Source organism: Heterodontus francisci, chromosome 33, assembly GCF_036365525.1.
Source record: "Heterodontus francisci isolate sHetFra1 chromosome 33, sHetFra1.hap1, whole genome shotgun sequence".
Taxonomy (NCBI): domain Eukaryota; kingdom Metazoa; phylum Chordata; class Chondrichthyes; order Heterodontiformes; family Heterodontidae; genus Heterodontus; species Heterodontus francisci.
Window position 1 is genome coordinate 47,942,255 of NC_090403.1, and position 26,205 is coordinate 47,968,459.

At 43.5% G+C, this 26,205-nt stretch overlaps 1 protein-coding gene across 1 annotated transcript; it reads left to right on the forward strand.

Moving 5' to 3' along the window:
• Nucleotides 1–9,432: 9,432 nt before the first annotated feature.
• Nucleotides 9,433–24,806, forward strand: mrpl10 (mitochondrial ribosomal protein L10). The gene is made up of 5 exons (XM_068013501.1): nucleotides 9,433–9,514; nucleotides 12,457–12,626; nucleotides 15,784–15,948; nucleotides 18,061–18,205; nucleotides 19,697–24,806. Exons 1-5 carry the CDS (start codon nucleotides 9,478–9,480, stop codon nucleotides 19,957–19,959), a joined length of 780 nt encoding a protein of 259 aa, XP_067869602.1. The 5' UTR covers nucleotides 9,433–9,477; the 3' UTR covers nucleotides 19,960–24,806.
• The last annotated feature ends 1,399 nt before the right edge of the window (nucleotides 24,807–26,205 follow it).

Consider the following 26,205-nt stretch of genomic DNA (forward strand, 5'->3'; position numbering starts at 1 on the left):
ATTCAGCCAAAGTGTTCCTTAATATCCTGCTGGGATACAGGTGTGGCAACAGGCAGGATTGGTGGCTCTTGACCATCCTTGGAGTCCTGCTGTTCTTCTTCCTGTGCCACCTCTACATCCTCCCCCACAGGTGACTCTGAGGGTTACCCACTTTGCAGAAGAACATGATGGAGTGAGCAGCAGACAACAGTGAATCTGGAGTCTCTCTGATTCCTACATTGCGCCATATCTCCAGACTGATCTAAGCAGTGGATCCTCTATTTCGGGGATACTGATGGTCCACTCAATCACAGTGCTGGTGGAGGTGTGGCTATGATTGTGTGACCTCTGCATGGGTTCCTGACAAGTGTCATGAGCTACGTGTTCAGGCAATACCTTGTGCCCAGACATTCACCAGCTGGGTGGGAAAGAGTGGAGGACTGAGGTCTGGCGCAGGATGAAACCATCATGACAACTGGCAGGAAACAAAGTGTTGACCTGCCTTTAGTTGCACAGCAGCTGTACGCTCAATGAATGAAAGCTGTTCCTCTTCATATATACTCCAAGGTCTTGATATGGAGCGCACAAGTTTATGGAGGTGCAGTCATTAATGCCCTACACCTAGGGGAAACCAATGATCCTGCTTAATCCCAGAGTCCTGTCTCCCTGCCTCCATAGGGAAGGAGATGAAGTCATTTGCTTTGGTAAAGAGTGCATCAGTGGCCTGCTTGATGTGAACATGCATTGCAAATTGACTTAGGTTGATAATGCCAATTGTTGTAGCCCAGTGTGACCTTGCTGAGGCATAGAATTTTTTTTTTTGAAATTCGTTTGTGGGATGTGGGCCAGCATTTATTGTCCATCCCTAATTGTCCTTGAACTGAGTAGCGAGTGGCTTTCCAGGCCATTTTAAGGGTCAACCACATTTCTGTGGGTCTGGAGTCACATGTAGGCCAGACCAAGTAAGGACGGCAGATTTCCTTCCCTAAAGGACATTAGTGAACCAGATGGGTTTTTACAACAATCGACAATGGTTTTATGGTCACCATTAAACTAGCTTTTAATTCCAGATTTATTAATTGAATTCAAATTTCAGCATCTGCTGTGGTGGAATTCAAACCCAAATCCCCAGAGCCTTAGCCTGGGCCCTGGATTATTAGTCTAGTGACATTACTACCTTGCCACCGCCACACTCACCTAAGGAGCCACAGGCAATGGAGTATGTGACTTGAGGCTGGGCTGCAGTTCAAACTGCAACAACCAGCATAATTCTGTCACAGCGAAGGTGTAGCTACAGGTCTCTGCACTCTTGCTTACTGCTGCTGGCCTATGAGCCATAACGGCAGAAAGCGCAGCATACTCATGTAACCAGAGGAAGGCTGTGCAGAAGCCCCAGGACAGAAATCTTCTCCCAGCTCCAAAAAAAAACTTGCCACAAATTGTGTAGCCAGCTGTGGCAGCCAATACAGCCTGATGTAGGCACAAGTGCCCAGTCGCAATCTAAAATGACTCACCAGGTACTTATCTACTTGCTGCCGAGAATCTCTTCAAATAAGGCTGGTCCAGCATCCCTCATGACTGTTTCTTCTCAGGAATTTGTAGGCAGATTTTAGAGTGGGTGAATCCAGCGCTGAGGAAATTGACAATGGCAGTAGGGTCCTGAAACCAGGGAAAGACCCTCATTCACATATAAGTATCAGGAATCCACCAGTTTCATGCTGGCGTCTTGGGCAATTAAAATGTGCCCAACTCAAAGTGGTGCTGGATGCACCTGTTTGGACATTGGGTGCGAGAAACCCCCAGACAACATTTGGAGCCTGGCATCTATTTTTCGAGTGCTAAATGGGTTGAAAATCCTACCCCTGACACTGGCTGGGTATTGACAACATACAAACATACGAATTAGGAGCAGGAATGGGCCACTCAGCCCTTCGAGCCTGCTCCACCATTCAATAAGTTCATGGCTGAACTGATTACTCCACATTTCCACCTACCCCGATAACCTTCCACCCCCTTGCTTATCAAGAATCTATCTTTTTTTTTTATTCATTCATGGGATGTAGGCGTCACTGGCCAGGCCAGCATTTATTGCACATCCCTAATTGCCCTCTACCTCTGCCTTAAAAATATTCAAAGACTCTGCTTCCACCGCCTTTTGAGGAAGAGAGTTCCAAAAACTCACAATCCTCTGAGAGAAAAAAATTCTCCTCATCTCTGTCTTAAATGGGCGACCTCTTATTTTTAAACAGTGACCCTCTAGTTCTTGATTCTCCGACAACACGAAACATTCTTTCCACATCCACCCTGTCAAGTCCCCTCAGGATCTTACATGTTTCAATCAAGTCGCCTCTTACTCTTCTAAATTCCAGCAGATACAAGCCTACCCTGTCCAATCTTTCCTCGTAAGACAGCCCGTCCATTCCAGGTATTAGTCCAGTAAACCTTCTCTGTATTGCCTCCAACGCATTTACATCCTTCCTGAAATAAGGAGACCAATACTGTACACAGTACTCCAGATGTGGTCTCACCAATGCCCTGAAAGCTGAAGCATAACCTCCCTACTTTTGTGTTCAATTCCCCTCGTGATAAACGATAACATTCTATTAGCTTTCCTAATTACGTGTTGTACCTGCATACCAACCTTTTGCAATTCATGTACTGGGACACCCAGATCCCTCTGCATCTCAGAGCTCTGCAATCGCTCACCATTTAGATAATATGCTTTTTATTTATTCTTCCTGCCAAAGTGGACAATTTCACACTTTCTCACATTATACTCCATTTGCCAGATCTCACTTAATCTATCTATATCCCTTTGTAGTCCCCTTCACAAGTTACTTTCCTACCTATCTTTGTGTCATCAGCAAATTTAGCAACCATACCTTCGGTCCCTTCATCTAAGTCATTTATATAAATTGTAAAAAGTTGAGGCCCCAGCACAGATCCCTGTGGCACACCACTCGTTACATCTTGCCAAACAGAAAATGACCCATTTATGCCTACTCTCTGTTTCCTGTTAGCTAGCCAATCTTCTATCCATGCCAATATGTTACCCCCTACACCATGAGCTTTTATTTTCTGCAATAACCTTTGAAGTGGCACCTTATCAAATGCCTTCTGGACATCGAAGTACAATACATCCACCGGTTCCCCATTATCCACAGCACATGTAACTCCCTCAAAGAACTCCAATAAACTGGTTAAAAATGATTTCCCTTTCACAAAACCATGTTGACTCTGCCTGATTACCTTGAATTTTTCTAAATGCCCTGCTATCACCTCTTTAATAATAGCTTCTAACATGTTCCCTAAGATAGCTCATCCAAATTAATATCGCTCCACACATGAACCTAAACAGAAGGTCACGTAACATAGTCTGGATGACATCACAGTGGAGTTCCATTCCTGTTCCCCACAAGCATACACATGCCAAGTGAGCAGTATGCTAGCTAACCCACTCATCTTGGTTCCTCATAGTGAAACTCCCAATTAATACCACTCTGCTTTTCCCTCTCCCCCTGGTGTATGTGTGTGTGTAAACTCTCCCAAAATTTTCTGACTCACTTCCTCAAGCATTATTCTACTTCTCGATTTTAATTCAACTTCCAGGGAATTCAGGCTTGAACTCAGTCAGAAGCTGAATAAGTCAGCATGTCTTGGTGGGGAAAGAAAGATAAAATAATATTGGTCTTCCTGCATGTACTGACCACTACAGTTCTGTCTTGTGGTGTATATATCTAATGACTAATACTGAAGAAGAAATTTTCCTCCACACAAGATCAAGGTTGTTCAACCTTGCCCGTCTAAGAGTGAAATCCAAAGTACGGAAAGTCCTCATCAGGGAACTCCTCTTTGCTGACGATGCTGCTTTAACATCTCACACTGGAGAGTGCCTGCAGAGTCTCATCGACAGGTTTGCGGCTGCCTGCAATGAATTTGGCCTAACCATCAGCCTCAAGAAAACAAACATCATGGGGCAGGACGTCAGAAATGCTCCATCCATCAATATCGGTGACCACACTCTGGAAGTGGTTCAAGAGTTCACCTACCTAGGCTCAACTATCACCAGTAACCTGTCTCTCGATGCAGAAATCAACAAGCGCATGGGAAAGGCTTCCACTGCTATGTCCAGACTGGCCAAGAGAGTGTGGGAAAATGGCGCACTGACACGGAACACAAAAGTCCAAGTGTATCAAGCCTGTGTCCTCAGTACCTTGCTCTCTGGCAGTGAGGCCTGGACAACGTATGTCAGCCAAGAACGACGTCTCAATTCATTCCATCCTCGCTGCCTCCGGAGAATACTTGGCATCAGGTGGCAGGACCGTATCTCCAACACAGAAGTCCTCGAGGCGGCCAACATCCCCAGCTTATACACACTACTGAGTCAGCGGCGCTTGAGATGGCTTGGCCATGTGAGCCACATGGGTGATGGCAGGATCCCCAAAGACACAGTGTACAGCGAGCTTGCCACTGGTATCAGACCTACCGGCCGTCCATGTCTCCGCTTTAAAGACGTCTGCAAACGCGACATGAAGTCCTGTGACATTGATCACAAGTCGTGGGAGTCAGTTGCCAGTGATCGCCAGAGCTAGCGGGCAGCCATAAAGGCGGGGCTAAAGTGTGGCGAGTCGAAGAGACTTAGCAGTTGGCAGGAACAAAGACAGAAGCGCAAGGGGAGAGCCAACTGTGTAACAGCCCTGACAAACAAATTTTTCTGCAGCACCTGTGGAAGAGCCTGTCACTCTAGAATTGGCCTTTATAGCCACTCCAGGCGCTGCTCCACAAACCACTGACCACCTCCAGGCGCTTACCCATTGTCTCTTGAGATAAGGAGGCCAAAGAATTGTAAAACTAGATAAATTATATAAATCCACTTTGTATAGGATAAATAAATATTTCCTAAAAATATATATAAAAATATATGTATTCTACAGTAAGCAGAAAATAGGATCACATGGGTGATTTGTTTCGAACAGGTAGCTTCGGTTGAATAAAGTGCAGACTGAAAGCAGGGCTACAACATTGCAACACCAATTCTTCAACTCATATCCCTATTAGCTGTAATATTGTGAAAATTCATCATTAATGAAAGAAGTCCTGAAATTCTGAGTTAATTTACCCATCTAGATAAACATTGTAAGGTAAACTCTTGCCCCTCCCCCTCTCCTACCCTCTCTGGAACTTAAGAGATGCCGAGTCATAGGTCTTTTACAACTCAATTCCTTAGCTATGATGAAGGGTTATACCCAAAAAAGTGAATCACTTCTCTTTACAGACGCAGACTGACTTGCTATGACCTTCAGGGATTTGCAGTCTTTGTTTAAGATCAGTTTGCTACCACAGACCATAAATTGAAGCTGGTATTATTCTGATCTTAAAAAGGAAATCAAAATGGATCTGATATTGTGCAATTCATTTTTGAGATGTCTCTCAGAGCCAGCTTTAAATACTCATGAAACTTACCACCTCCTAAGAACTTAATGGCACTGCCCAGTGTAGCATACATACTGGAAGATGGTTATGAAAGATTTCTTGGTGGGTATTTTTGTTCAAGAAAGGCCAGAGCTACCATAGGATTTTTGGGGGTCTCTAGTGAGGTTAGTTATGGGGTCACTTACCCACCTTACCCTTTCTGCTCTGATACCTATCCCACCGCCTGCCTCCCCCCCCACCGCCCCCCACTGAACACCCCGGGACAGTATGACAGACATGGGTGACAGGGTGGCCATTCACATGGAGGAGGGAGTTGATATGGAAGGTGGAGATTGGTGAGGGGTTAAGAAGAGGAAGGATGTCAGGCAAAGAGGGAGCTCGAGTAAAATTGAAACTGTCATGTAGGAGGAGAGGTAGTTTGGTGCAAAAAATCACCAAGTGGGACAGAAGGGAGGAGATTTGATCAGAAGATGCCTGGGGCATGGATGATAGACGGGGAATAGCGTGGTGAAAAGATGGGGGGTGGCGGAGGGTGAGGTGTTTAAATGAGACGAAGCAGTTGGTGGAACGTGACAAAAGGCCGATGTGCGATCTTGATATAAGCATCACCCATTATGCTACTGTCCAACTGCATGACACAATCTATTTTTTTTATTCGTTCATGGGATGTGGGCGTCGCTGGCAAGGCCAGCATTTATTGCCCATCCCTAATTGCCCTTGAGAAGTTCCAAGACTGTAACGTTTATTCACGGGCTGTGACCCACATCACCATCCAGGGTCCCCTTTAGCAGTAGGTTTCATGAGTACTTAAGGCTGGCTCTGAGAGAGATATTAAACATGAATTACACAGCATCAAAAACACTCTTGATCTTTTTGAGACCGGAAAAGTACCAGGTTCAATTTTTAATCTGTGGTGTGCAAACTGACCTTAAACAAAGACTGACAATGCTGGAAGTCCATAGCAGGTCAGTTCAGCCTACATTTGAAAAGATAAAAATTTGATTCTTATTTTGACGGCTAAATAATCGAGTTGTAAAAGACCTAGGATTCTTAGTAGGCTTGGAACCTCAAATGTCCAACCAATATAAAGCAGCCATCGACAAAATTAATTGAATGTAGAACTCTATAGTCAGAGTACCGTGGAAGTCTGAGGAAGTCATGATCGAGCTGTACAGCTCTCTGATCAGACCACCCTTGAGTTCTGCGTCCAGTTATTCTTACTGAGAAGCAGGGAGACATTCAGCACTACAGGTAAGTGTGGAGAAGAGCCAGGGGTTTGATCCCCCAGTCTTGGGGGGTCTCAGAGATATGAAAATACAGGAGAAACTTGGGCTTTCCATCCTTGAAAGGAAGTCTCTGAGAAGTGATCTTAAAGAGACATAGGAGGTTATAAACGGTATGGGAAAAGAAAAACCTGGAAAATTGCTTTGAACTGTCAGAGTAGGACAATGGGCCACAGGTTTAAAATAGCAGTGGGCGCATTTGGAACTGATATCAGGAGATCCTCCGCACGAAGACTGATCAATACATGGAATGGAAGCGAAAATCTTAGGATCATTTAAGAACTGATTGGATGCTGCTTTGAGTGGATTTTCATAGAATCATAGAATGATGCAGCACAGACGGAGGCCATTCAGCCCATCATGCCTGTGCCAAACTTTAGGGCCATTCTGGACGGATGAGCTGGATGGGCTCCCTCGTATGTAATTATCCTGCACTCATGGTCTATGGAAGGAGTGGGTTTGATGGGCTCAAGGGCCTTTTCTTATTCCATGTTTTCTAAGAGTCTAGCAGTCCACTGACTGCAGAATTTTTCAGTTAATAGCACCACCTACAGGCCAACTGAAGCAAGTAACAGAATGGGAACAAATCAAAACCTCCGAATTCTTAGTCCAAATGTTTACCAGCAACATTTTTCCTTCCTCTGACAGCCAAGAAATATCTGATCTCCCAGTGGCTCTCAGCATAAGTGTCTTACCTGATGTGGAGTTGAGACAATCAAGCAAAACAGTCTCAGGTCTGCGCTTGAGTCAGCCAAGCTCAGCCAGGGCAGTGAAGGGGCCATAACAACTGACCTCAGTACTCGTGACCTAGGGAGTGGAACAATCAGCAAGAAGTCCCACATCAATGAGCCCTACTCATTGAACGTGCATGTGTGGACAGCAGGTGAGGACAGGTTCAGCTATGACGCTTTGTACAGTTGAATATCTCATTGACACTCGCTGTCTATATTCACAGATAAAGAATGGTGATTTGAATGGGTTTCTTCTTGACTTCCTCAATTCTTTAGTAACAGTGAACTTGTCTACCTTCCAAATCTCACCCGAAAATTGTTACTTTTCCTTGTCAATTTTCTCTGCCAATTTTGCTTCCCTCTCCCCCTGTCCTGAAGACATTGCCGCCTCATTGGAGAAAGCGAGACATCTGCTGGTACCCCACCCAAATTGCCAAGATTGTTGTCACATTATCCAACATTACGACCCATATGTGCCAAAATTTCCTCCAGATTAATGGCAGTGGGGCATGAAAGCCATCCTCCAGCTACACAGAAAGGTTCCGCAAACAGCAATGAAATAAGTAACCCGTTGAGCTGTTTGAATGCTGTTGGTTAAGAGGTGAGTGTTGGCCACAACACCAGCAGCCCTCCTCTGCTTTTGTCCAAGTACCATCGGATCTTCCATGTCCAACTGAACAGATATGTGGAGTTTCAGTTCAACATCTCAACCGAAAGACAGCACATCCGACAACGTAGCACTCCCTCAGTACTGCACTAAAGTGTCAGCTCAGTTACATGCCCAAGTCAATAGTGAAGCTTGACCGGACAACTCAGCAGCCAATTGGTGCACTACCAAGTTCCACAAACAGCAATGACATAAATGACCAGTAAAGATGTCTTGGTAGAGTGCCCCCATTCAGCCAAGTTGACAATTTAAATCTGTATGCCTTTCCGGCTTTTGTGTTTTGCAGGCAGACATAACACATAAAACTATTTGCATATCTCCCTACCCCTTGATATTTATTCTTTTTTTCCTCATCTAATTCCACCCCACTCCCTGCTATAATCATGTTTCGCTGAATTGACTCGCCTCCTGTATTTCAATCTGGATCAAAATGGGGAAGGGCCATTTATTAGTGGGGAAGAATTATGATCAAATCTGAATCTGGCTTCACCCAAACAACTGCACATGCACTCCTAACAGTGGTCAGTCATTAGTTCAACAACCCTACTAATGTTCCTCCTCCTTGTAAGGTTGCCAACTTTGGTTGGAAATGTTCCTGGAGGTTTCATTACCTGACCTGATTTGATTGAGAGATACAGCACTGAAACAGGCCCTTCAGCCCACCGAGTCTGTGCCGGCCATCAACCACCCATTTATACTAATCCTACAGTAATCCCATATTCCTACCACATCCCCACCTGTCCCTATACTTCCCTAATCAATAACCTATACTAGGGACAATTTATAATGGCCAATTTACCTATCAACCTGCAAGTCTTTGGGAGGAAACCGGAGCACCCGGAGGAAACCCACGCAGACACAGGGAGAACTTGCAAACTCCACACAGGCAGTACCCAGAATTGAACCCGGGTCGCTGGAGCTGTGAGGCTGCGGTACTAACCACTGCGCCACTGTGCCGCCCTCTTGCCTCTAAACGCCCTGCTCAATCAGGCTTTTCTCCTCAACTCTGATATTTTTTATAATAAATAAGTAAAAGTATTCAATGAAAAAAAAACACTTTTTAATGACCCCATGATTTTTTTCCCCTCCTGGGAGCAGGGTCCAAGAAAATCATTAAATTTCTGAAGACTCCAGGGCAGTCCAGGATGGTTGGCAACGAGCAGGCTGAGACCTTTTTTGTGTCGCGCAGCCCTCCGGTCCAGTGGGTGGCGCGCTAACTCGGTGTGTGGCTTGTGATTGGCTGCCGTACGTTTCATTCTGATTGGCTCTTCTCGGCAAGGCCCCCGGGTTCGGCTTTAGGATTGGTCAGTTCTGTGCTTCTCTCTGATTGGGAGGGCTGGTTGGGACGAATCGGGGGTCGGTTTGCTGTGGGGTGTTTGTGAAGATGGCGGCGCTGTGCGGGTGGCTGCTGAGTGCCAGAGGTGAGACTGAAACAAAGAACAGAAAATGAAAATGTGCAGAATGTACAAAAAGAAAAAGCAGCTTAATGTTCTGCCTCTTTGTAGAGCTGCCCTGATCAAAACATTTAATATTTTCCTCCTTTTAGATCCAACTGCTCTGTGTATTTCCAAATCTCACAACCACATTATGTTCCACTTTATAACCAATGAAGTACTTTTTAAAGTGTAGTCACTGTTGTAATGTAGGAAACGCAGCAGCCAGTTTGTGCACAGCAAGCTTCCACAAACAGCAATGTGATGAAGACCAGATAGTTTGTGATGTTGATTGAGGATGAAATATCAGCCAAAACACCAGGGAGAACTCCACTGCTGCTCTTTGAAATAGTGCCATCTACATCGATCAAAGAGAACAGACAGGGTCTCAGTTTAATGTCTCATCTGAAAGTCAGCATCTCTGACAGAGACAGCATTTCCTCAGTACTGCACAAAGTGTCAGCTTGGATTTTTGTGCTTAGGTCCTGGAGTGGGACTTGAACACACAACCTTCTGACTTGAGGTGGGAATTTTACCGACTGAGCCACGGCTGGAAACAATAAGCAAGATAAACAGGGATGAGGAAGGCCGTTCAGCCAAACTGATTCATTCATCCACCCAGGAAGACCTTCCAGTGTCACCTTCAAGCAGCATCCAATGGTTTCCTTAGAGAGTTTCCATTTAAGAAGATAATAGGAGCTGGAGTAGGTCATTTGGCCCTTTGAGCCTGCTGCTCCATTGAATAGGACCTTGGTTGATCATCTACCTCAACTCCACCTTCCCATATTATCCTTATATCCCTACATTCCCTTAGTACCCAAAAATCAAGTTACATTTGATCTGTTTTTCCAATTAAATTGAGGCCCCATCTGTTCTCTCATGTGGACATAAACGATCCCATGGCACGATTTTTGAAGAAGAGTTATACCCAGTGTTTTGGCCAATATTTATCCCTCAATCAAGGTCACAAACAGATTACTGGTCGTGATCACATTGCTGTTTGTGGGAGATTGATGTGTGCAAATTGATTGTTGCGTTTCCTACATTTCCACAGTGACTACACCAAATAATACTTTATTGGTTGCAAAGTGCTGTAATTGTGAAAGGCCCTATATAATTGCAGTTTTTTTTGATACACAGAATATTGTTGTAGTAGCTCAGTGAGGTTTCTCAGGTGATCACCTAAGTCATGAAATTTTGGATGATCCTCTGTGTCCCACTAATAGCAGGAAGGAAAGTATGAGTTATTTTGCAAACAGCAGTTAATGTTCAATCAATTGTAAATGTTGGATCTGAGATTGATAGATTTTTGTTATCCAAAAGTTTTAAGCAAAATGGTGCAAAGGCAGGTATATGGAGTTAGGTCACAGATCAGCTGCGATCTCATTGAATGGAGGAACAGGCTCGAGGGCTAAATGGTCTACTCCTGTTCCCATGTGAGAGAGGATGATAGATTGTCCTAGCTGCAGCAAAGCATTTCAAAGCAAGCGAAAATCCATTCAAAAAAGGTCATAGAAACATCTCTGAAATGTAAAATAGTGAAATTTTGAGCAAGTGTACTTGTACTGGACTTAATTCTCAAGACCTCTCAAGATTTATTGAAGCATTGTTACATTGTCTACCTGCTGGGTGAAAGCTCTGTCTCTGCTGTTCTACAGTTGATCACGGACTGGACTTTAAAAAAATTAGTAAATAAAGAATTCAGTATCTGATTTCCATCAAGCAAGTATTGAGTAAAATGTTTTAGATTTTGGAGTTGCAAGTACATGGTCTGACTCTTAGAGCATTCAAGTCCCTGCTAAACTGTAGTTTTGGTGAAATAACAGGATGTACAGCACTGAAAGAAGCCACTTGACCCAGCTGATGCATGCCAGTATTTATGTTCCGCATGAGCCTCATCTCACCCTATCAGCGTAGCCTTCTGTTCATTTTTCCCTTGTGTTTATCTAGCCTCCCCATAAATAGCATCTGTGCTGTTTGCATCAACTACTTGTGGTAGTGTGTTTCACATTCTAATTTCTCCAGATAAAGATTGGGGTGTCAGTTGTGACATCATTTGAATCTAAAATCTATGACTGGGTTCACTACCTGTTTTGGTGCGCAGCTAGAGGAAAGTCCGAGGTTAAACTCTGGTCTTTGCTAAATTAGCTAATTTCAGCCAGAACTGTGCTACTGGTAACAGCATTATCTTCACTGTCCTTGGGAAAGGATTAAAAATAGACTGGGGTCCCCATTTCTGATCGCTTTTCAGTGATTCAGGTGGGAAGTGCACCTGCAGCCACTAGACGAGAACAGGGTCACATTTGGCTATAATGCACATCATGGTCAAACTTTCATTGTTCTTGGCTCCCGTGAAAAATGACCACTTGTGTGTGATACAGAAAGCGCAGTTGACACATGTGCAACTGTGAATTGATGCCTTTAGAAAAGGTGTCTCTGAGCATAGCATCCTGCACATGTTTTGTTTTTTAAAAAAAGTCTTAATTCCGGCCTTTCTCAAAACAAAACAGACTGGCCATTATGTGCCCTCACCACCTTATCCTTTTCGAGATGATCTAAGTAGGTACTTAAGAATATTTCTGAAAGATGTTTTCTTGCTTTCCTGATCACTCCACCCCACCTCTTCTGTGCCCAAAAGCATGGCCAGTTCTTCACTCTCAGGTCTATGAAAATGTTGTCCTGAAGTAGGTTACCAGGAGGGGCCCATGTAATGACTTCTGCCTTAAGTTTTCCTTCTCTCCCTGTGTTGAATCTCTAGGTCTCCGTTTAAGCCCAATCCCATGATTGGATGACCGAGGTTAGCATTTCAGTGAGCATGTGTTGCAGTGAATGGCACGAATAAAGCCTTTTTTAATTGCTTGAATTGTAAGTACTTAGCTTCTTAAGAGCCTGAGGGGTTCACTAAATCCAAGTGTTTTTGTTTTTTCAAGGGTGGCTTCCACCCCAACAGATTGTGCGTCATGGATCCAAGGCCGTCACCCGCCACCGCAAAGCCATGCACTTCCTGCGTCAGAAACTGCTCGCTGTCACACAATATATCCCTCCAAAGCCTGCCATCCCAGAAAGATGCATAAAACCTAGGAAGTGGGAGGTCCACGAGGTGAAGATATTTAATGAATGTGGCTTTGTGCTTTAATTGACATTTCTTCCCTGTACTGTGTGTAGCTGGGGGAAAGAGCCTGAATCAGGCCATATTCTGTTTATGGGATGAAGTCTTATTTATTTGATGTGAACATTCCTGGCAGGGGTCTGTTACTGTTACTGATAGATCTCCTGTGCTATTACTCACAGCTGGTAGGAGCACGGATACTTGTTATGCTCCTCAGTAGCAAAGCATAATCGATATAGAGATGTCAAGGGTGGGGACAAGACGTCTGCTGTTGCACACTTTCTTACGGAACTCTCATTCATGCAGTCACAATATTTTATAAGTTTATAAGAATTAAGAAAATATGGTTTAAGGAAAGGCCGCTAAATTCTTTTCATATGCAATACACAATCTACACTATTGTGGACTCGCTGTTCTGAGTAAGGTCACTAATCACAAGAACAACTGCCAAACATGCAAAATTATGAAGAGAGAAACATAGTTAACATTTCAGGTCTGACCTTTCATCAGAACAGATGAAAGGTCACATCTGATGAAAGGTCATAGACCCGAAACGTTAACTCTGTTTCTCTCTCTGCAGATGGGAAGGCGATGGCGTAGTGGTATTGTCACTGGACTAGTAACCCAGAGACCCAGGGTATTGCTCTGGGGACATGGGTTCAAATCCCACCACAGCGGAAGGTGGAATTTGAATTCAATTAATAAATCTGGAATTAAAAAGCGAGTCTAATGATGGCCATGAAACCATTGTCGATTGTTGTAAAAACCCATCTGGTTCACTAATGTCCTTTAGGGAAGGAAATCTGCTGTCCTTACCTGGTCTGGCCTACATGTGACTCCAGACCCACAGCAATGTGGTTGACTCTTACATGCCCTCTGAAATGGCCTAGCAAGCCACTCAGTTGTATCTAACCGCTACGAAGTCCAAATGGACTGCAGCTGTTCAAGGGCAATTAGGGATGGGCAGCTGGCCTAGCCAGTGACGCCCAAATCCCATGAATGAATAAAAAAAAAAGATGCTGCCAGACCTGCTGAGTATTTCCAGCACTATCTGTTTTTATTTCACATTTGCAGCATCTGCAGTATTTTTCTTTTATTATGCAAAATCATGAAACTTTCTACAGACTGGAATCGAGTGAAAACTTCCAGATATTAATCTGATGTATTTTGCAAGCTGAGATTCAGCACTGATTCACTGGATCCCACAGATGACCCTTCCATAGACTCAGCAACATAGAAACTGTTGGGGTCCATGTGTTAACATGCCTATTCATAATATTCAGTTCTGTTAAACACTTTCTTTTGTAAAGTTGGGGAGAGAGCTGGTTACCATAAATCTTTGCAAATAACACATCTTCTTGCCCCTGCAACCCCTCCTCCACCCCCAGCCTCAGTACAAAAAGTAGGGGTGCACATTACGCATGGCTACTATCTGTTATTCATTCATGGGATGTGGAGCATCACTGGCGAGGCCAGCATTTATTACCCATCCCTAATTGCCCTTCAGAAGTTGTTGGTGACCTGCCTTCTTGAACTGCTGCAGTCTGTGTTGTATAGGTACACCCACAGTGCTGTTAGGGAGTTTTAGGATTTGACTCAGCAACAGTGAAGGAACGATGGAAGAGGAGCTGTGATGTCAGGCTTGGCTCAGTGGTAGCATTTTGCCCCTGAGTCAGAAGGTCATGGATTCCCTCCCATTCCGGAGCACATAATCTAGGCTGATAATTCATTGCAGTACTCCTCTCTCAGGAAGGCATAAAAGATCCCAGGGGACATCCAGAGGACATGAAAAGTGCTAGTGATGGGTAGATTAGAAGGTAAAGTCAGTGAATTTAAAGCAGCAGAAACAGAAGGAACAATGTAATATATTAATGAGTGAGCCCACTTAAGACTGGAATAAATTGCATTCTGGATATTCTATGGAAACAGCAACCTGTATTTATATATAGCACTTTTCCAAGGCACTTAACAGGAGTTTTATAAAACAAAATTGACATCGAGCTACATAAACAGATATTACGGCAGATGGCCAAAATCTTGGTCAAAGAAGTAGGTTTTAAGGAGTGTTTTAAAGGAAGAGAGAGAGGCACAGAGGTTTAGGAAGAGAATTCCAGACTTTAAGGCCAATGCAACTGAAGACATAGCTACCATTGGTGGAATGGTTAAAATCAGGGATGCTCAAGAGGCCAGAATTAGACATCTCAGAGCATTGTAGGGCTGGAGGAGATTACAGAGATAGGGAGGGGTGAGGCCATGAGGGATTTGAAAACAAGATGAGAAAGGTGTCTAAAACTGTTAACTTGTTAGACTTTGAACTTGACCAAGCTGAATTCCCTCGCCATCAATCTTTTTCACTAGACCTGAAAAAAAGTCTCCTTCCAAAGAGAATGTTTTGGGAATATATTCCTTTATAACTGGACAAAGAGAGAAACGGAGACCACACAATACTGTGGGATGTTGTGTTTATGGTGCTGCAGTACTTGATCTGCACCACCAGAGGCCCCTTGTGAGCCACATAAATGTAGTGACCTCAAGTAGCAAAAACTAGATGCTGAAACAGTGGTTTGCAGTTTACAGTCCCTTTCGTTTACGGTAAATGAAAACCTGATAATATCCCGATTTATAGATGCAGTTGATAAATCATCTGACCAGTGTGGAATTGTGTCATGGGGACCAGGAAGATTTCAAAATATATCTCGGGTGTGAGTTGAGTTAGCTACTCTTGGCTGGGGCAGCTGATAGGAGTACAGCAACTGGCCTCAGTGCCCTCTGAATAGAGAGAGGAAAGGTCAGCTGGGGTCTCATTTCTGATTCCTATTCGGTAACCCTGATGGACGAGGCACAACTGCGGATTTCACAAGAGGAAAGGTGTGGGCTTGGCTGTGATGCTGCTCAAGGTCAAAAAACCTGTTAATGGTTGCTCCCTGGGAGGTACAAATGGCCAGTTAGGACTCGGAGAACTGTACCTTGGTAGTTTCATGAGACTGGAGTGGTAAATAACTGCATTTTTTCTAGCTGTATGTAATACCCACTTCTGGTTGTTAACAAAAGTACCTGTCTTTCCTATAACATGTAACAGCATTTCACTGTTTTCTATTAGACGATGAGAAGCCATATCTAACAATGTTTGTGTAAATCTCTCCTTTAGCCAACTGGTTTAGAAAGGTTCCTACGTCGTGACGTGGAGATGACATTCAGAGAGAATAAAATGATTGCCTTTTTCCAGAACAACTCCATCACCTCCGAGGAGCTGAGGCTTCTTCGCCATCGATTATTGAAACACGATATTCGCATGAAATTCTTTCCTAACCAGGTTTGTGTTAACTTTGCATCCTATGTATCGTTCTATAGCTGACGCGTTCGTAGAATTACCGCAGCCTGGTTAGCAGCGTTTGTTTCATAGCTAGTCTTTTCTTCAACTCCCAGGTATTTCTCCAGAAGACGTCAACTTTTCTTGAAGGTTCCACAAGTATCTGTAGCTCTTCATTATCTTGCCTAAGTGGATGTTCTCCATGTGTGACCCTAACTAGTGGCCTGGGCTGAAAATCGCATGCTTGTAGTTTCATGAAGACTTGGTTCTAATGCCACTCACAATTGTAGTCTCAGCTCGTGTGGAGAATAATATTTGGATGGTGTAAAGGGGACCAATTGCCAATGTCTGTGGCATTACACACTTGAGATGATGTGGAAAGACAACAAACCAAAAAGAAAATTAGTTCCCATTCAGAAGTACAGGGTATGATAGCTTAGTGGTTATGTTACAGGGTAGTAATCCAGAGACCTGGACTAATTTGGTGATATGAGTTCAAATCCAGCAGCTGGGGAATTTAATTTCAGTTGATTAAATAAAATCTAGAATAAATAAAATCAGTAATGGATTGTTGTAAAAACCCATCTGGTTCACAAATGACCTTTCGGGAAGGAAATCTGCTGTCCTGTATGGTCTGTGTGTGACTCCAGACCCACAGTAATGTGGTTGATTCTTAAATGCCCTCTGCAATGGCCTAGCAAGTCACTCAGTTGTTTCGAGGGAAATACTTGCGAGTAATGCTTACATCCTGTCAATTAAGAAAATTTTACAAGGTGGGGATAATCGAAACAGAATACAGAAATGTAATTCAGAACCCATATCAAAGTCATACATTCTGTCAATTTGATGTTTCCATTATCAATTCCTATCTCCACCTTTATAATAGAAACTGCTTATGTAAACTTGTCATGCTATAATTTCACTCTCTTGCTACAGTCTGGAGAAGGGCAATTACAACCTGACAAGTTTGCATCCATTATAAATGTGAGCATAGGAATTTATCATGCAACAATTTTACAAGACGTTCTTGCAGATGCAAGATTTTTAATATATTTTCAATTTACTTATGAAATATTAGATATAAAGTTTAAATGAAGGTGAGGAGGTAAGGCCCATATGCTGTTTATGGTGCTCATCAGGACTTGCTTGCAGCTTTGCTTGGTGTTGTGAAGTCTAACTGTATGTTCTATGTTTTATAGGCAAACTCAATTGTCAATTTATACACAGCCAACTTCCACAAACAGCATTGGGATAAATGACAGATAATTTGTCGTGTTGGTTGAGGAATAAATGTTGGCCAGGACACCATGCACTTCTTCAGATAGTGCCATGGGATCTTTTACATCCACCTGAGAGAGCAGACATCTTATCTGAAAGATGGCATCTCCAACAGTGCAGCAGTCCCTCAGTACTGCACTGAAGTCTTGGCCTAGCTTTTGTGCATGCGTCTCTGGAGTGGGACTTGAACCAATAACCTTGTGATTTAGAGGCAAAACTGTTACCACTGAGCCAAGGCTGACACAGCAGTAAAACTGGCCATGCATCATATTGCTGTTTGTAGATATTGCCTGTTTAAGTCAAGTCTGTGTGATATTTTAATATTACATTTCACTGTATAAATAAAAAAAAAGACTTCTATTTATCTCGTGCTTTTCATGACCACTGGATGTCTCAAAGTACTTTACAGGCAATGAAGTAGTTTTGAAGCACAGTCACTATTGTAATGTAGGAAACACAGCAGCCAATTTAGCACACAGCAAGCTCCCTCAAACTGCAATGTGATAATAACCTGATAATCTGTTTCTGTGATGTTGATTGAGTGATAAATATGGGCGGTTAACTCCCTGCTCATGTTTGAAATTGTGCCATGGGATCTTTTACATCTACCAGAATAGGCAGATGGGGCTTCAGATCGCAGCTCTGACAGTGCAGCACACCCTCAGAACTGCACTGAAGTGTTGATCTCAAGTCCTGGAATGGGACTTGAAACTGGAACCTTGTGATTCAGAGGCAAGTGTGCTACCAACTGAGTGACAGCTGATACTGTCTTAGTCTTGGTGACGGCGTATTTCATGTTTACATATTGTAATGTCACTTGTTATCTCTCTGTCTCAGATCCTGCGTTCGTATCTAGCAGACACCAAGTACAAAAATCTGTTGCCCTTGTTTATTGGTCACAATATCATTATCGTGAGTAAGGAACCCAAAGCAAAAGAGCTGCTGCAGACCGTGCGCAGTACAACTCAGATCAGTTTACTGGGTAAGAGCTGCTTTAGAGCAATGGCAGAGCTAGGTTCACATTGGAACCTATGTTGTTTACAATTTCCAATTGTGTCTGATTCCAAAACTTAATTTCACAGGTTTCATTAGCTTGCATGCTCTCTTTTACAGAGCTTTAGTCTAACAATTGCTTTACGTCACTGGACTGAAACTGATGTTGTATTCAAGAACATCATTCATAAATTTCATGCTTACGTTATTATAATATGAATGGTTGTGGAACTCAGATTACCTTATAGATGAGTGGATCCCACCAAAATATGTTTAATTGTTGAGGATTTCAGCTCTTCTTTAATATTCCTTAGCATTGACCACCACTGTCTGTCATGCCTTACACTCTGGTCACACACTCATACATAGTAAAAAGGGGTTACTGGTAAAGCCTGGCTACTCGACCCAAACCTGACTAAACCCGACTGCATGTGTTGGGTGCAGGTCAGGTCGAATTTCCAAGTCCAGCATTCGGGCTCGGGTCGGGTTGGGCCGGACACTGCTTCCAGGAAGTCACGGGATCAGGCTTACCCATGATTCTCCACAATTCCAGCTGCAGGAATATCCTGCTGCCGGAACAGATGAAGGAGATTCGTGTAGGGTCAGGTCAGGCGTGAAAAAAAATTATTGGGTTCGGGTTGGCTGTGGTCGGGTCAGGCCCGGGTCGGGTTTTAATTTTATAGCCGAGCCAGGCTTTAGTTACTAGTGTCTGGGCATAAAATACATTTATTGTAATTTTATTGCTGGCTTGCTGCTCACTGTCTTTATGTTTGTGGAAACAATGTTTCAGTGAGCAAGTGGTCATCTATGAAATGACTCCCGAGGGAGAAGATAGAAACAGTTAATATTGATCATTCAGATGTAAATTAGATAGATTTCATACAGAAAAATAACATTTTGGGATACAGTGCATGAGTAATTTGAGACATGACATTTGGTAAGTGTAGTGTACTTTGGACCAATGGTTCCCGAAGCTCTCCACCACTGGAGTTTTGACACCAGGTTCCATTGCCCATCACCTCTGTGCTCGCTGACCTACATTGATTCCTGGTCTGGCAATGCCTCAATTTTAAAATTCTCATCCTTGTTTTCAAATCCCTCTGTGACTTCACCCCTATCTCTGTAGCGTCCTTGAGCCCCCCTTTAAAATCTCTGCACTCCTTCAATTCTGGCCTCATGCATTCCCAATTTAATCGCTTCACCATTGGGGGCTGTACCTTTAGTTGCCGAGCTCCAAAGCTCTGGAATTCCCTCCCTATATCTCTCCCCCTCTCTACCTCTCCTCCTTTAAGATGCTGCTTAAAATCTACCTCTTTGACCAAGCCTTTGGTCATCTGTCTTAATTTCTCCTTAAGTGGCTCGCTGTCAAATTTTACTTAAGAACATGGGAAATAGGAGCAGAAGCAGGCGATATAACTGCCAGCATTTAGAAGGCACTAAGTTTCAACCCTATTGATTGTATTGTCTGCTTCCTGTGCAGGTGCTTGTATCGAAGATGTACTCTTCAGCAGACAGGGAGTGGTTAACTATTCCAGACTCCCGGGAATGCAGATCATCCGTGGGGAGATTGTTGGTGGCCTGACTCTTATGACATCACAGACATGCCAGCTTCTGCAGACTGGCCCCATGCGTCTTGCTGCCTTACTGGAGCAGTACTTGAAACAGCAGAGTGAAGCTGCCACTGGACTAAAGGAGACAGAGAATCTTGAGCAGAAGGAAATACAGGGGAGCCAAGGATCTTAGGGCTTTTGGCATTTGGGCATTTTCTGGGTGACAAAATATCTTTCTCTCTGTAGGGTTAAATGAATTGAAGAGGAAATAAAACCAAGTGTTTGTTCACAAATAGAGGGCTGTTTAACTATTGAGCAGTAACAGTTTTAAAACACACATCTCCCTCTTTCCAAATATATTGCTTTTACCATCTGTGACATTACAAGTGAGATGGATCTTCTGCACAGATATAGATTAAAACAGTTCCCAGAATATATGAACAAAAGGCAAAGGTTGAATCTCAACAAATTGTGATATAAATGTTAAACCTAAATATCAGTTATTATCTTCCAATTGCATATGTTCATCTTTCAGGTATAATTTGATCAATGTGGAATTTGGCTCCACAATTGGGATTGACTGACTATGCCAGTTTTAGTTTCCTAGACCATCCTGTTATGGGATAAAAAGGAAAAGCGGAACGCTGGGTACCTGAAAATGCGCAGTCAACATCTGAACCAGAAAGCAAATATCATTGTTTGGAAATTTATAATGGAAAATTTCTCTGTCTTTCAGAGGCTGACAGAATTCCTGTGTATTTCCAGCATTTTCGGTTTCTATCTTATTCTGAGCCAGTTGGTGGTAATGGACGATATGTTAGAGCATTGATCAAGCAAATGTACTGGACCAGCTTGTTTTAACACACGTACTCTGAAATAAATCGGTTGAATTTTACGTGGCCCCATTAGAATAAAGTGTAGAACCTAGGGAATATAACACTCTTCTAATACTGTTAAATGTGTTACAGGCTGTCACTGTAATCCACAATGAGTCGAGGGTAATTGATCCTTTCTCAGAATTTTGGAAATGGACTCAATGGCAAGGCACATGATGTTTAAAAGACGAGACAAAACATACAACAGCACTGTAAGAAAAAAAGTTCTATCATGCACATTAATTTGGCAGGCTCCTGAGTACTTTTCGGTTTTACCAATCAAAAGTAGGACAGAAGTTTGATTCCTGCTCCATGTTGAGTTTTCTGGTTTCAGTAGAAATGCTATAATTGAGATTAATTTTTTTTTAATTCAGTCATGGGATGTGGACGTCGCTGGCTAGGCTAGCATTTACTGCCCATCCCTAATTGCCCTTGAGAAGGTGATGATGAGCTGCCTTCTTGAACCACTGTAGTCTGTGTGAGGTAGGTACACCTACAGTGCTGTTAGGAAGGGAGTACCAGGATTTTGGCCCAGCGACAGTGAAGGAACGGCGATATAGTTCCAAGTCAGGATGGTGTGTGACTTGGAGGGGAACTTGCAGGTGGTGGTGTTTCCATGCATTTGCAGCCCTTGTCCTTCGAGGTGGTGGATGTTGTGGGTTTGGAAATTGCTGTCTAAGGAGCCTTGGTGTGTTGCTGCAGTGCATCTTGTAGATGGTACACACTGCTGCCGCTGTGCATCGGTAGTGGAGGGAGTGAATGCTTGTGGATGGAGTGCCAATCAAGCGGGCTGCTTTGTCCTGGATGGCGTCGAGCTTCTTGAGTGTTGTTGGAGCTGAACCCATCCAGGCAAGTGGAGAGTATTTACACTCCTGACTTGTGCCTTGTAGATGGTGGACAGGCTTTGGGGAGTCAGGAGATGAGTTACTCGCTGCAGGATTCCTAGCCTCTGACCTGCTCTTGTAGCCATGGTATTTATATGGCTACTCAGTTCAGTTTCTGGTCAATGGTAACCCCCTGCATGTTGATAGTGGGGGATTCAGTGATCGTAATGTCATTGAATGTCAAAGGGAGATGGTTAGATTCTCTCTTGTTGGAGATGGTCATTGCCTGGCATTTGTGTGGCGTGAATGTTATTTGCCACTTATCAGCCCAAGCCTGAATATTGTCCAGGTCTTGCTGCATTTCTACACGGAATGCTTCAATATCTGAGGAGTCGTGAATGGCGCTGAACATTGTGCAATCATCAGCGAACATCCCCCTTCTGACCTTATGATTGAAGGAAAGTCATTGATGAAGCAGCTGAAGATGGTTGGGCCTAGGACCCTACCCTGAGGAACTCCTGCAGTAATGTCCTGGAGCTGAGATGATTGACCTCCAACAACCACAACCATCTTCCTTTGCGCTAGGTATGGCTCCAACCAGCAGAGTTTTCCCCCTGATTCCCATTGACTTCAGTTTTGCTAAGGCTCATTGATGCCATACTCGGTCAAATGCTGCTTGATGTCAAGGGCAGTCACTCTCACATCACCTCTTGAGTTCAGCTCTTTTGTCCATGTTTGAACCAAGGCTGTAATGAGGTCAGGAGCTGATTGGCCCTGGTGGAACCCTAAACTGAGTGTCACTGAGCAGTTTATTGCTGTGCAAAAGCTGCTTGATAGTACTGTCAATGATACCTTCCATCACTTTACCGACGATTGAGAGTAGACTGATGGGGTGATAATTGGCTGGGTTGGACGTGTCCTGCTTTTTGTGTACAGGACATTGCCGGTTAGATGCCAGTGTTGTAGCTGTACTGGAGCAGCTTGGCTAGGTGCATGGCAGGTTCTGGAGCACAGGATTTCAGTACTATTGCCGGAATATTGTCAGGGCCCATAGCCTTTGCAGTATCCAGTGCCTTCAGTCGTTTCTTGATATCACGCGGAGTGAATTGAACTGGCTGAAGAATGGCATCTGTGATGCTGGGGACTTCAGGAGGAGGCCAAGATGGATCATCAACTCGGCACCTCTGGCTGAAGATTGTTGCAAGTGCTTCAGCCTTATCTTTCGCACTGATGTGCTGGGCTCCCCCATCATTAAGGATGGGGATATTTGTGGAGCCACCTCCTCCAGTTAGTTGTTTAATTGTCCACCACCATTCACAGCTGGATATGGCAGGACTGCAGAGCTTGGATCTGATCCATTGGTTATGGGATCGCTTAGCTTTGTCTATCGCATGCTGCTTATGCAGTTTGGCATGCAAGTAGTCCTGGGTTGTAGCTTCAACAAGTTGACACTTCATTTTGAGTTATGCCTGGTGCTGCTCCTGGCATGCCCTCCTGCACTCTTCATTGAACCAGGATTGATGCCCTGGCTTGATGATAGTGGTAGAGTGGGGATGTGCCAGGCCATGAGATTACAGATTGTGGTTGAGTACAATTCTGCTGCTGCTGGTGACCCACAGCACCTCATGGATGCCCAGTTTTGTATTGTTAAATCTGTTCGAAATCTATCCCATTTAGCATGGTGGTAGTGCCACACTACACGGTGGAGGGTATGCTCAATGTGAAGGCAGGACTTTGTCTCCACAAGGACTATGCGATGGTCACACCTACCAATACTGTCATGGACAGATGGATCTGCAGCAGGCAGATTGGTGAGGATGATGTCAAGTATGTTTTTCACTCTTGTTGGTTTCCTCACCATATGCCGCAGACCCAGTCTAGCAGCTATGCCTTTTAGGACTCGGCGAGCTTGGTCAGTGGTGCTACCGAGCCACTCTTGGTGATGGACATTGAAGTCCCCCAACCAGAGTACATTCTGCGCCCTTGCCACCATCAGTGCTTCCTCCAAGTGGAGTTCAACATGGAAGAGTACTGATTCATCAGCTGAGGGAGAGTGGTGGGTGGTAATCAGCAGGAGGTTTCCTTGCCAATGTTTGACCTGATGCGATGAGACTTCATGGGGTCTGGAGTCAATGTTGAGGACTCCCAAGGCAACTCCCTCCCGACTGTATACCACTGTGCAGCCACCTCTGCTGGATCTGTCCTGCTGGTGGGACAGGACATACCCGGGGACATTGTCTGTAAGGTATGATTCGGTGAGTATGACTATGTCAGGCTATTGCTTGATTAGCCTGTGGGACAGCTCCCCCAACTTTGGCATAAGCCCCCAGATGTTAGTAAGGAAGACTTTGCAGGGTCGACAGAACTGGGTTTGCCGTTGTCACTTCTGGTCCCTAGGTCGATGCCGGGTAGTCCGTCCGGTTTCATTCTTTATTGACTTTGTAGCGGTTAGTTACAACTGAGTGGCTTGCTAGACCATTTCAAGGGCATTTAAGAGTCAACCGCATTGCTGTGGGTCTGGAGTCACATGTAGGCCAGACCAGGTAAGGACAGCAGATTTCCTTCCCTAAAGGACATTAATGAACCAGATGGGTTTTTTACAACAATCGACAATGGTTTCATGGCCATCATTACACTTGCTTTTAATTCCAGAGTTTTTTTATTAATTGAATTCAAATTCCACCTTCTGCTGTGGTGGGATTCGCACCCATGTCCCCAGAGTAATACCCTGGGTCTCTGGGTTACTAGTCCAGTGACAATACCACTACATTCACCCCTTCCCCAGGCTAGAGAAAGGAAAAATAAGGTACTGTCCTTGCTGGCAATTGCTATCTATTAATTCATGCTGGTGAGTGCGTATGTGCAGATATCAGGTAAAGGTCGTGATCCAGGACACTGCTGACTCTCTGTCTTGGCTTACACAAGAAAAATGACTACTTGTGCAAAATACTGGTGGAACAGTGGTGCACGTGGAACTGTACTAGAGTGTGAGGGAAGGGAGGGAGGGAGGAAGGTGGAAAAAGAAAAGGAAAATAATGGACAACTATTTTCAGGGCTAGTTAATGAGCTGATGCTGTTGAATAAGCTGAGCTGAGTTGGTTTAGATGAAAGATTCAGAGAAAGAGGTTAGACTAGCTAGTTCATTTAGTTAGAAAACACCAAGGTAAGGAGCTATGCTTATAAAAATTACCTACAAAGAATAGCTTCGCATACAAAATGTGGCTTCATTTGCTTGAATGAGTTGATTAGTATTTCCACTGTAAATAATGTATTACTGTTGCATATTTGCTTTACCTTTTGTACAGTAAATTGGTTTAGTCATTAAAAACCTAAAGCAGGTCTGTTGTTGTGAAGCTCTACTACTTTTTAAAGATAGGAGAAAGTTCCTGTGGTGGCACATAACTGTGAGCTAAAGGGTTAAACAAAGATATTGACCTGGGTATATTATCTGAAACTTATTTGGATAACGGCCAGTGACTGTAGGGAGCTATGACTTACCTATGAGAATAATCTAACATCAAACAATACAGAAGCTAAGGAAGGAGAGGCTAAAAAGACCCAAAAATGTGATTTTAGTCATCATTGAAGGTGCTGACCTTTGCCCGAGATGTTCAACTGAGGCCCCATTCAGGTAGACATTAGCAGTAGGTGAACTGCGCTGATGCCTTGGCAACATCTTTCCTTCAATCAAACCCTGAAAGTGCAGATTAACTGGTTATTCATCTCACTGCAATCTGCCCAAATGGTGCTATTTTTGTCTATCAAACAGTGATGACTACATTTCAAAGGAATTTGTTGTAAGTGCTTTGGATTCACTGAGAGACCTGTTAAGTGCTATAAGTTCGTTCTTAAGTCAGGAGGAGCCTTTCAATATATGGTTGCTATGCTTTCTGCTTCAGGGAAGTGTCTGCACAATGCATTAGTGAACTGTTAAATAGCAATGCTCTTCTTTGAGACAACTTGCACTTGTGTCGTAGCTTTAACATAGTAAAACATCCAAAGGCATTTAACAGGAGCAATTATCAGACAAAATTTGACACATTTGGGACAAAGTGATTTTTGTATTTACTTTAGCTACGGTAAATCCAATCTACAAATAGCTGCAGTCAGTTGGACTCAGAGGATTCTTTTATTCATTTGCAAATACATATGACTGCAAACAATTAAACCTAGTCATTGTGTTCAATTTGAAACATCTGTCCTAAATGGGCTTATTTTGTTGTTTCATTGCTTTTGTTGGGAAACCAGTTAAGTCAAAAAGTTGTTTGATTATTGGAATGGCTGATTTGAAATATTAATGAAGCAGATTAACAGATGTGAATAGGTAATTCTAATCTTTAAACGCTGATCTATTCAGGATAATATATCCAGGTAATCGCTGTATACAGACTGTAGCATGTCACCTTACAAGTTATAAGATCTGTTGAACTCTCAGTCTGTTTATATCATAAAGAAATAGCTGTAAAATGAAAGACATCCCATGACATATAGCACAGCTGTGATTGCTCAGATTTAGTTCTGGCATGGGATCTGAATTCTATACGTGAACTGGAATGACCTTAGAAGCAGCACCTCAAGTGGATAAGACGATTAAAAAAAGTTAATGAAACTGGGTTTATGAAAAGCAGCTGATCTGTAATGTTGAATCTTTATAAAACTAATAACAAGATAGTTAGAATTCTGTTGCAGTTTTAGCTCCATACTCTAGGAAGGAAGTTGGGGCAATAGAGAGGATGCAGT